This window comes from Populus alba, chromosome 7 (genome assembly GCF_005239225.2).
Source record: "Populus alba chromosome 7, ASM523922v2, whole genome shotgun sequence".
Classification (NCBI taxonomy): domain Eukaryota; kingdom Viridiplantae; phylum Streptophyta; class Magnoliopsida; order Malpighiales; family Salicaceae; genus Populus; species Populus alba.
Genome location: NC_133290.1, coordinates 12176944 through 12189651, shown reverse-complemented (window position 1 = coordinate 12189651; position 12708 = coordinate 12176944). Strand labels below are relative to the sequence as shown.

At 29.8% G+C, this 12708-nt stretch overlaps 1 protein-coding gene across 1 annotated transcript; it reads right to left on the bottom strand.

Annotated features, from left to right (window-relative positions):
- Positions 1 to 5408: 5408 nt before the first annotated feature.
- On the bottom strand, positions 5409 to 9572 carry LOC118043575 (UDP-N-acetylglucosamine transporter ROCK1). The gene is made up of 7 exons (XM_035051591.2): positions 9283 to 9572; positions 8682 to 8730; positions 8357 to 8583; positions 7556 to 7754; positions 7333 to 7476; positions 6130 to 6204; positions 5409 to 5997 (listed from the first exon to the last, which is right to left on the bottom strand). Exons 1-7 carry the CDS (start codon positions 9408 to 9410, stop codon positions 5836 to 5838), a joined length of 984 nt encoding a protein of 327 aa, XP_034907482.1. The 5' UTR covers positions 9411 to 9572; the 3' UTR covers positions 5409 to 5835.
- Between the last annotated feature and the right edge of the window lie 3136 nt (positions 9573 to 12708).

Sequence of the window (12708 nt, the reverse complement as noted above, 5' to 3'; positions counted from 1 at the left end):
TAGAATTAGCAGTAGCACTCCTCATGGAGCTCCATGGAAACTTCTCCGCCACCACATCACCACGCCATCCAAGCCCGCCACCGCCACGCTCGTTATCATCAAGCCACTGACTTCTATTGTCCTCAGAAAAACTATTCTCCAGTTTCTTCTTACTCATTCGTTACCTCTCTTCCTCAATAACTCTAATAGGAAACAAATTGGGGGAAATGGAGAGCGGATTTCTAAGCGTGATGTATGCTCTTTTATATTCAGGCTTGGCGATGAGTAACCCGCCACGTTTTTTTCCTTTTCCATTCCATGTTAAGAGTGCGTACCTCTTCGACTTGGAAGCCTTTGAGTGATTAGAGGACGCGCTTGATTTCGATTTTGGAAGCTGAAGGGATTGTTTTCAGTGCAATTTCGTAAATGTTCGTATATGTTGGTGGCATTAGGATCTTTATTGGAAGGTTTGCGAAGTTGATTACTCTTCTTCTCAATCTGTCTACCATTTCTTTGCTCTGATGAATATGTGATGAAGTACCAAGAATTCAATTAGCATAGTAACCATGATGTTAGGTTTGATGAGTGGTTAGTTAATTGGTCTCGGTAATTTTATAATTTTTTTTTATTTATGTGATTGATAATTTGTATTTGTTACTTGATATAACAATGTAACTTATAGTTAATACTAGTAATATATATATATATATATATATATATATATATATATATATGAAAGATTTTAATATATATAATAGTTTTGATTAAGAGTGATTATTTTTGTTCAGTTTTTATATATATAAAAAAATAACCAAACCGGTTTTGTTTTTTAAAAAAACCAAAACTAGTTTAAACCGACCAGTTTTGGTTCGGTTCGGTTATTTTAAAACAAAAAACAATTTTCTTTTGTTTGACTTGGTTTTTTCTGGTTTTTCGGTTTTGGTTTGGTTTGATTTTTTCAGTTTCAGGTTTATAAGTTTTTTTTCACAGTTCAGTTTTTTTTAGTTTTTTTTTTTTCTAATTTTCTTGGTTTAATCGGTTTTTTCATTTTTTTACTCACCTTTTGTTTTAATGAAGTATATAGTTGTTTAATTAAGTTTGTTTGTTGATAAATAATTCCTCTATGATTTTTGTATAAAAATATATAGAATTAATAGTGTTACATTCGATCATCTCTTGGGTCTGGTCAACGCCAAACCCAACGTGCCTGGGTTAGGCAAACTGCCAAGTTCATCCGTGGCTGGGTTTAGTACTACTACCATGCCTAACTATGGCTGGGTCTGGCTGACATCAAACCTATCACACCTGGGACATTGGCCAAACCCATCGTGTTTGAGGCTTGACACACAATCGTGATTGGATTTGGTTAGCGTCGGACTCAACGCTTAAACCCAACATGCTCAGGGGTTGGAACATTGTCAAGTCCAATCATGGTTGACAATACCATGAAATGAAATTTAATTAAAATAATAAATTTCTCATTAATATATTAAGTACTTGTTGAGAATATAATTTATTGCTTTTTGATTTTATATACATAACTAAGTTATATGATTTGTATAAGTTACTTATGATTATATAAGATTAAAGGTGGTAGTTAGGCGAAATATATATGATACGTTTAAACAAAAAGTTGTCACATAACTAATATAGGAGTTATATAAAGATATGATTGATATGTTATGTTATCTACATAATTTAATTTATTTTGATTTGTTGAGCTACTTAAGGTCATATAAATTAAATGGGATCATATCCCACTAAGAGATCTAAGCAAGTTTCTCTAAATTAATTATGATGGCTATTAATTTGCAGGAAAATAATGGAAGATCAAATTATAATTAAAGATCTTATCTAAATTTTATTATAAATATTTATGCATGAAACCAATACTTGTTATCTTTACATAAATAGGTTAATAAATTATCATGAGTAAAAATAATTATATCATTACGTAGCATACTTGATTCCAATAAATTGATTGAACCAAACTTTTTGGACTAGTATTGAAATATGAGAATTGTTCTAAAAAAAAGAATGTTGTATGTTCTTGAAAATCATATTCTTCTTGTTATTAATAAAGATGTTGATGATGAAGTTAAAATTGAATATCAATGTTATATTGATAATGATGAGCATGATATATGTGTGATGTTAGCCAACATATCACTTAAACTTCAAACATAACATGAGACTATAGATGCTCAAATAATAATTATGCATTTTAAGGAGTTGTTTCATACATTGAGAGGTATGAAACCTCTAAAGAATTGTTTTGTTGTAAGATGATAAAGGGTTCGTTTGTGAATATCCATGTACTAAGAATGATTGACTATTTTAAAAAATTAGGTCGATCAGGCTTTGTCATAGACCATGAGTTAAACATTGATTTGGTTTTGCAATCCAAGCATAGAAGCCTACTTGGGGCATCAAGAATGACTAGTGTACTTGTCATTATTATGGCAAAGAAAACCACTACAGGAGAAACTACAAAGACTAACTTACAATTATGAAGGCTAAAAAGCTTATTGAAGCTTCTGTTTCATGTGGTTTATGATTGAATAAAGATAGAATGGACCTACAAATTAGCAATGAAATGAGAGTTGTTGTATTAACTTTTCAAATTGGCTAATACTAAAACATGATAATTGTTATTTTATTATAGCACTTTTAAAGAACATAGTATTCATTTCTGAATGAATTTGAATTTATTATCAATGGTAAAATATTGTTCCTTCTATAATAATGATGTTTACTATGGATCTAATACTTATATAAATAGTTTGTATATACCTGATCTTGAAATGCGCAGGTTTAATATAAATAGCAAGAAGAACATATTAGATAATCAATATCCATATTATTTATGGCATTGTAGACTAAGTCATATCAATGAAATAAGAATCACTAAGTTATATAAATAAGAATATTTTGATTATTTTGATTATGAATCATATGAAATTTGTGAAACTTGTTTATTAGGTAAGAAAACAAAAACATCATTTGTTGGAAAGAGTGAATGGTCTAAAAAATTATTAAGTATAATACATATAGATGTACGTGGACCAATAACAATTAGTGTCATAGATGGATAAACATGTTTCATCATTGATAATCATATTGAATATGATCATGTATATTTGATGAAAGTCTAAATTATATAAAAGGTCCAAAGAATTCAAAAATAAAGTTGAAAAATAAACTAGAAAGAGTATTACTATATTTTGATTGAATCGAGGGGGTGAATACCTCAACTAGTATTTTTAAGATTATCTAAAAGGGAATGAGATTCTCTTATAATGGACACCTTCTGGAATACCACAATATAATAGAGTTTTTAAAAGGAGAAATTGCAACTTATTGGATACAGTACGTTCCATGATAAGTTATACAAACTTTTCACCTTTTTTCCAAGGCTATGCCCCTTTAAACTGCTATTTACATTTTAAAAATGATTCCATCAAAATCTATTAATAAAACTTTATATAAGATATGAAATGATAAGAGACCAATCTTATCATACTTAAAGATTTAAGATGTGATGCTTTTGTGAAGCGTATTGTATTTGAAAGACTTAGAGCTAAGTCAAATAAATATAAGTTTAGGATGTCTATAAGAAATTATTGTATAGTATTTATATCACCTCATTGAGCAAAAATGGTTGTATTAAAACATGTCACATTTCTAAAAAAATATTTTGTTCTTAAAATGATCAATGAGAGAAAAATAGAACTTGAAAAAGTTCAAGAACTACAAATTGACATCCAAATAGAACTTGGACTTGAGGCTACAATATTTTATGTTCAACTTGAAGCTTAAGAAACATAAAAAATTATTAAATTTAGTAAGATATGTCATGCACCAATGAGATATGGACTTTTTATGGAAGGTGAAAGGAATAAGTTATCCATACTTGATGAGCCTATCAATTACAAAGAACCAATATCTGATATTGATTCTAAAAAATGAATTGAGGCCATGAAATATAAAATGGATTATGTACAACAACCAGGTATAGACCTGATTGATCCACCTGAAATGATAAAACTCATTGGATGTAAATGCGTTTTTAAGAGAAAGATTGATATAGATATCAATGTACAAATATACAAGACTAAACTAGTTATCAAATGCTATAGACAAAGACAAATAGGTTGATTTTGATGAAATCTTTTTTTTTTGATGATTATGTTAAAATCTATAAGGATTTTGTTTATTATAATTGCATACCATGATTACAAGATTTGGAAAACAAATATAAAAATTATATTTTTAAATGGGAATCTTCAAGAAGAAGTATATGTGACACAACCTGAAAGTTTTGAATCTAAATTTTTTTCCAATAAAGTATGCAAGCTATGAAGATCCATATACGGGTTTAATTAAGCTTCAAAGAGTTTGAATATCCATTTTGATAAAATGATCACATAGTTTGATTTCATTAAAAAAAAAAAAAAAAAGCATGGATGTGCCTTGTGTTTATAAAAACATTAGTGGGAGTTAAGTTATTTTTCTAATATTATATGTAGATGATATATTATTAATGAGAAATGATATTTATTTACTTTACATGATAAAGATTTGGTTGTCCAATAATTTCTCCATGAAGAATATAAGAAAAACAACCTTTATACTAGGAATAAAGATCTACAAAGATATATTTAAAAGGTTCTTTGGATTGTTCCAATCCATATATATAAACAAGATATTAAAATGGTTTAGCATGGAAAAATACAAAAAATAATATTTACCGACTTCATATAGGATACATCTTTCTAAGAATATGTGCTTTAAAACACAAACTGAGAGATATATAATGAAAATAATTCCTTATACTTTAGAAATGTTATGTACAAGATCAAATGTATCTTATCTATGTACTATGCTTTGAGCATAATAAGTAAATGTCAATATAATTCATGTAAGCGTAATAGGAAGATAGTTAACAATAATAAAGTACTTGAAAACAATTAAAATGTTTTTCTAATCTATGAAAAAAAAAAACTAATAGTTCATGGTTATTTAAATTTTAGTTTTCAATCACATATTGAAAATAAAAAATATAATCTGGTTATATTATATTTTACATAATGATATTATGAATTCAAAGAGTTTCAAATAAAAGATTATTTTACAACAAAAATTAAATATATTTCTACATTTGAACGAACAAAAAAAATTATTTGGATAAAAAAATTAATCATGTAATTCTAATATTATTCATCCAGTAGCTATGTTTTTTTTTATTATTATTATTATTTCCTTTTCACTTTCTATAACTGCATTTGGACTTCCACCATCATTGCATGGGTGGAGGAGTACATTAGCGGAAATACGAGATCCGGAAATACGAGATCCCAACAGGAAACAATTAAGCAAAGAACATAAAGATCAAACTTGCATTTCTCCGAGAGAGAGAGAGAGAGAGAGAGAGAGAGGACGCACCCTTGCATGGGTTTTGTTTTCTACATAAAATCCATTCGTGTCAAATTCACAACGTGCAACAAGAGAATATTCATGTTGACAAGGGCTTCAAAACACAGATTGGGATTCTAAAGAACACTAGTCATCCATAGTCAAATGGGATCACAAATCAGTACCCTGTTCTCTTCCTTTTGCTAGAAATCAGTATCGAATCTTGTCGAAGGAAGACTGCATACAATTTTGCGGGGAAGAAAAAACAAAGCAGTGCTTCTTTGCGCCCGCCCTTGTCTACTTATCTGGTAGCTATGGAGAAACTTCTTTAAAATACCAGTGCTTTCTCCGTCTACAAGTTGAGATGCCTAAATTTTAAACCAAAAGAAACCTCTGTCTACTGGGGCTCCTTCAATGATTTCCCTTTTGTGGTCAATGTGATTATGATTCCTTCTTTTTAACTCTATATGGATATTTCTGGTATATCGAAATGCTGCTCATGACGAGTGGAAGAGCCACAAGACAGTACACTGAAGGCGGTTTCCCTTCAAACATGAACTGAAGCAAGGCCGTTACAAGAAGTGCAGAAACAATGACAAACCCCTGCACGAGAAGATTTTGTGGAGATAAAAAGCTGTCTTAATAACTCATAATTGAGGAAACTCCAAGCCATATCTTTAGAGTTGGCTTCCATTATCTGATAAAAATTATACACTTTAACATTGTTATATTTACCTTTCTCACACCACCAGCATAGCTTGTGACAAGGCCAACAAGAATTCCACCAAGAGCATTGGCTACAACTGGGATCTGAAACAAAAGAAACACAACTTTCAATGTTAAACCACATGATACAGCTGTTAGCAGGTATGCCATCAGAAGAAAAATTGAAAATGCACCCTAACATAACTGACAAGAATATTACTGGCTCTGTAAATTCAGAATGCAATACTGCCAAGGCTCCAAGAGAAGAAGATGGGGGAATAAAAAACCTCGCATATAAATTATATCAACTCACAACTACTCTAAACCAAAATATCCCTCACATCCACAGCCTATCAACTCAATACATCCCACCCAATGCATCTGTCCCATTCAGCTTTATTTGAGATTTGTGTATTCAAAAAACCATGTTTTTGAGTGTCATTGGGATCCAATACATGAACCCAAAAGGCAGGATACTTCAAATCTGATTTTTTACTCAAAATACTTTTTCCAACTGTATCACAATTTAAACACGTTCTCTTTGGATAAACTAATGACTAGATCTTCCTCTACACCTCAACAATCTCAATACATCATATTTCAAAATATTCCTACTTCAAATATATAATGCAGATAAATTTCACCAATCTGAAGCATTATGCAATGCCAGATGCACTTGTGGCTGTCAAACTATATTAGTAAGTGGACAATTTTAACAGCCCACAGAATGACAAGCCATCTACTAATGTTTCTTGAGTAACCAGAAGAAGAAGAAAAATCCGAAGAGTCAATTCATAACCAGAAGGTCAACAAGCAAAATTTTGTCTCTGAAAGAAACAGATGAGTCACAGGAGATTGACAGCAAATCAAAAGCATTCCAACTTCAGGCAGATATCCTAACACTAACAACCGCCCAGGATGTATGAGCTTTACCATCCAGCTATATTTGTGTCAGTGTAAAAGATTTAAACAGAGGGAAAAGACCATATGATCTATAGACAATTTCTCCATCCTTCAGACAAGAAAACTACCTCAACTGGAAAAAAGAAAAAAGAAAAAGAAAAGAAAAGAGAACCACAAACCAATTGTAGTTGTTTTCTATTTCATGGCAAGATTTGAAACTGAAACTCCCATCAATTATATTCCAACTCCAACCCATTGCCACTTTAAATATTTTGCCAAGTATGCCATTGTTATGTTCGAAAACAATTGCATTATGGGTAAGATCATTACCATAGTTAGTGGAGTCCAACCATAAAAGTATCCATGCTGTCTGATAGCTTCTCCATCTGGAGACTTAGTGGTACTGGCCAACAAGCACAAGCTTCCAACAATTGACATTTCTACAGTCATCAAGTACGACGAGTGTTTCTTAACCTGAAATGAAGAGAAATAACGTTGGAAGGGTTGGGAATAGACGACACTGGTAAGATCATTTAAATACAAGTTAAAGTACCTGAGAAGCCCATTGACACAAAGCTGAAGCAAGACCAGAGAGAACAGAAGCAACCAGGACCGGAATGATCCCATAAAATAAAATTTGCTCAGGGTCACTACTACTAGAGCTTTTGCTAGAGCCTTCACCAATGCTTAGAAGAACAGCTGCCATTATCAGCAACAACAAAGCCCCAATTTGTTGAATTGATTGCTTCTGCCTGCACATTCCCACCAGAGAAGAATGTAAGAGTTTCCAATACCAACCTAAAACTTAGCATAACTAGTTTCACGTACAGGTATGTGGCTTCTCATAATCTACTGCCTGCATGTTGCCTCAGTCACATTACAATTAAGGACAGTAGCTTATTAAAAGCAGGCACATACTCAAAAAATATCCAAAGAAAGGTTGTCATACAGTAGCTTCAGAATAGTAGATGACTTAAAATACCAGCTTAGTCGGCATGATATTTCAAGAATTCTTGAACCACCAAGAACAAGGAATGAAGGTCTATAAAAAGACATAAAGTGACAGGGATCTGTAAATCACAACTTCTAGCTTTTCTTACTCTAACCAATGAGCCACTATGGGATATCAATCTGTAAGCAACTCGTTTCAAAATAGAAAAAAAATCAACAAGGCAGTTATTAGGTGGAGCATAGCACAGACTCAAGAGCCAAGATTCATATAAACCTAAACAAGAAATGGTTTCTAGGTTTTATAAGATGTTAATTGCTTGGACATTGAGAATCGTTGTTGTATAATTAATATAGTCCAAAAGAGATGAATAACAGACAACAAAAAAGAAATTTAAGAACATACCTCAACATTATGTATGTGAAGAATGCAGTAAAAAATATTTTTGTCTGGTTCAATATTGAAAATGTGAGTGAATCAAGATTCTTGTATGATATCTGCAGCAAGCTGTTTTGCAGCGCATAAATTGCTGCAGGAAGTCCGGATGCAGTCAACGAACCAACCAAAGTCCACTGGCTGAACACTTTCTTCAAACTACCATCTCTTACCATGAGAATTAGGGCACATACAACCTGAAGAAAATAAAAGAAAAAAGTAGATGATCATTGTGTTTAAATACAAACAAAAAATTCAATTAAAACGAAATTCATGTACTTGGAACATGACTTACCTTAGCTAACTCGCATGTCAAAACAGATGTAGTCACGATTACTTCACGTCTGCATGAAACTCGATTAATTAGTGACTAGCATTTCATAGAAAAACACATGCCAAGAACATTTGTTAGCAGATAAAGGAAACAAAGATCATAATGGATCCATTAAAGCTTGGGGTAGCTTAAGAACGAACGCAAAAAATCCAGATTGAGCACAACTTCACAAATTTTCCGGGCAATAAGACCGTCGAAATCAGTAAAAATTAGGTCAGAACAAACCAGCTGATTTTGTATAAACTAGGTCAGAATCACAACATACGAGTTTCGGAATCCAGAAATTGAATAGCTAATACAAATTATGACCAACCTGATCACGCTTCCTCAAATTGTACCAAAATAGGCTATCATTAATCAATCAACAATTTAATTTCAAATTCATTAAAGGAATAAAGAGAATCGAATTCTAATGCAAAATTAACTTGGAAAAAACAAAGCGAGTTGAATTGATGAAATTCCAAGAGAAAATAATCAATGCGAGAAAGACAAGAAAATCGAAGAGAAAGGAAAGTAAAAGCCGTTGGAAATTGGAATTATAAGGGAAAGGAAAGGAAAGGACCTGGTGAAGCGTTTGGAGATGAGAGGCTGGGCTCCGTATTGAAGAGTGAGCAAAACGGAGTATAGCCAAACCCTTGGGTTCGTTCTCTCCGACCTGGTGGTTCCATCTTTTCGCTTCGTCGTCGCCATTTTTGGCGAGACTTTAGGCGCGCTCTCTTTCTTCTTACTTTTCTTTTTATGTTGCCTTTTCCTGTGCTGTCAGCTGTGGAAATTAAAATCCACAAGAAAAGTGAATACCTTCATTCCCAGGCCAACAACTCCTCCTCCGGCCGGAAAATTTGAAGGATGGAGAATTAGTAATATTTTATTAATTTTTTAAAATTTATTTAAAAATTAAATATATAAAAATAATAAAATATAAAATTTATGACTTACAAAAAGTGATAATAATATCTCTGATTTTTACCAAAAATTAATTAATAGTATATCACGTTATAAAATTAATCTTTTAAAAAAAAAAAATTAGTCTCGTAGCATATTGACTTGATTTACATGTATCCAAGGCATTTTTTGCATATATCATAACCTTCTCATATATTCAGAATAATTTTTTATTTCATTACATATATGAAAATTATCATGGTTCATGTTGAGAAACATATAACTACATAAATTAATTTTTTTAAGTTTTTTTGAAAATATGTGGTTCATATTGGAAACACACAAGATTTATAACATAAATTAATAATAATGTCCTAAAATATTTAAGTGATTTGATAACAAGGTTTTTGTGTTAGATAATATGTTAACTCTTGCTTCTAAAAATATGATCTATTTTTCCTTATCAAAGTGATTGGTAGTTGGTAATTGATATCTTCAAAAGTTTTTTTTATATAAATTTAAGGATTATTCGATATTTAAGTAAGTAATTTTTTAAAAAAATACCATGATATTTTAAAAACATACTCTAAAAATAAATATATCATTGAGAAGAGAGGTTTTTTAACCTCTTTTCTAAGGATTCCAGTAGGTTCTTATAGTCAATTCTCACCTTTTTTTTAATTGCTTTCCTGCCTCTTTTCTATCAAAGAAAAAAATATCTCTAACTTAATCAGAGGAAAAATATATTTATATGATTGGGCTCAACGCTTGGCTAAGTGTGAGTATATTGAATTTGATAGATTGTCAAACCTATACATGCTTTGGCTCAATATTTAGCTAAACCTAGGGGTGCTAGGTTTAATAGATTACCATACTCATATATGATTGAACTCAACACTTGAATGAGTTTAAGGGTATTGGATTTGACAAATTGATAGAACCATATATGTGTGGGCTGAGCTCAAAGGTGTGCTGAGTCTAACAGATCATCAGAATCATACATATCTAGGCTCAACACTTAGATGAGCCTAGGGATGTTGGGTTATCACTTGATCTTTGATTCCTCTAAATGATAATCAAAATAAATAAAAATAAAAACAAAACATGTTAATCCTTCGGTAGCTCTCAAATCTTTGTGTATTTATTACACAAATATTTAAAAAGGTTACTAGCAGTAAATAAGTTTTGGTTTTATTCGCGTCGTTTTCTGATTAAGTCTTTTTACTTCTCATTTAATAGTATGGTTTTGCAAAATTAATGTTCAATAAATTATGAAATATTGTTGTGATCAAGAACAAGGACAACAACACAAGATAGAAGAAATATTAATTATTTTTTTTATGGAAATGCAACATAGAAGAAAAACATAATCTAGTATGCATTACAATAGTTATCTATAATTTTATTTTTTTGTTACTTGGTTTTTTTTTTATATTTTCAATTTAATCTTTTTATATTAAGTTGATTTGTGATTATGTTTGATGTTTTGTTTAGGTTGGTTTTATATAAGTTTTCGTAATGTTAAGAATAAATTTTGACAGTGTGTTAATACTTGATATGACAAGATATAATTTAATTTTATTAATTCAAATCAATTAAAACTTTGGAATCCAATTTCAAATTTAAACAAATATTCTACCCTTTTTTTTCTTTTTAAGAAATAGCATTTTTATCTTAACTTCTCAACTTAATCTTAAGTTATAACCAACAAATTTATAATTATTTATTGGTACATATAATTCTCAATTTATTTTATTAAATGCAAACTTCGGTCTATAATAATTTTTTTATTAAATGTACTTTTTTTTATGTTGAGAGAAAAAAAAAACTCCATCTCACAATATAGTGCAAGGAATCAAACTTAACCGGATAATGGTTATATTTGAAAAAAAAAATTCGGATAGCACATTGCTTTTGTAATTAATTTGTGGCCGCGTTTGGTCTTATTTGTGTCAAGAGTTGCATGCTTGTTGAAAAGATTTTATTAAATATGATGAAAGTGTATAGCTAGTTTATTTTTACATTTTAAAAATATTTAAAAAAAATTAATTTTTTTTTATTTGCTTTAATTTTTTTTTTGTTTTTTCATATTTTTTTGATGTACTAATATTAAAATGAATTTTAAAAATTAAAAAAAAATAATATTTTAATATATTTTCAAATAAAAAAACACTTTAAAATATAATCATTACTACAATACCAAACACATTCTTAATTGAAGCGCTAAAGCTTGTAATAGATGTGTTGCAATTATGATTTTTAAACATAGATATTTTTTATTACTTAACGCATGCTAGAACTTTAAATTAATATTAATTGCAAGTTTAATTATATGCTTAGTATCAAATAACCATTTCAACCTAAAAACTTAAGTTGTTAGGTGAAGTCTAAGATATGATTTATATTATTCTCTAACACACCCCCTCAAATGAAAGTCCTTTGAGCTTGAAACTTGCATAAGCTCAAATTACCTTGTACTTGATTTTTATTAAATAAATGAATGATAAGATTCAAACTCTTGACCACTTAATCATCAAGGCTCTGATACTATATCAAATAATCATCTCAACCTAAAAGTTTATGCTATTAGGTGATATCCCAAGATATAATTTATATTATTTTCTAACACTTGGTATGTATGTTACAATTCTTTTTATTATATTTATGTTAAAAGCATGTTTGCAATAAGTTATGCTTTGGTATGCTTATAGTTTTACATATGTATAAACTTTGGGTTTTTATTAGACATCTTTTTATTTAGCATGCTTTTGTGATGATAAACTAAATATCTTTAATCACTAGTCTAATATGTTTACAAACTTTAATCCATAATCTTAAAGCTTTATTTTTATGTTTGAATTTGTTTAGTTTATCTTGTGAAAAAAAAATATAGATTAATTGTGAAAGATATTTTTAGCATCTTTAAATTTTAAGTTATAATTTAACTTCTTTTAATTTGGTATATTCTCACATATAAATTTAATTTTATTTCTATATGCTTTAATCTGTAACCTTTTGGTTTGTTATGATTTCTCTATTTTTTTTTGTTTAATTTTAAAAGGTTGCCACGTATCTTTGTTTTAAAGTTTTAGTTTATTTTCTAAAA

Excerpts from the sequence above, each read along its gene's own strand:
- LOC118043575 (XM_035051591.2), bottom strand. The coding sequence starts at position 9,410 with ATGGCGACGACGAAGCGAAAAGATGGAACCACCAGGTCGGAGAGAACG. Across the intron at positions 7,477-7,555 it reads TGTGTCAATGGGCTTCTCAG|GTTAAGAAACACTCGTCGTA; the intron begins GTACTTTAACTT and ends TCTTCATTTCAG. Across the intron at positions 5,998-6,129 it reads ATGCTGGTGGTGTGAGAAAG|GGGTTTGTCATTGTTTCTGC; the intron begins GTAAATATAACA and ends CTTCTCGTGCAG.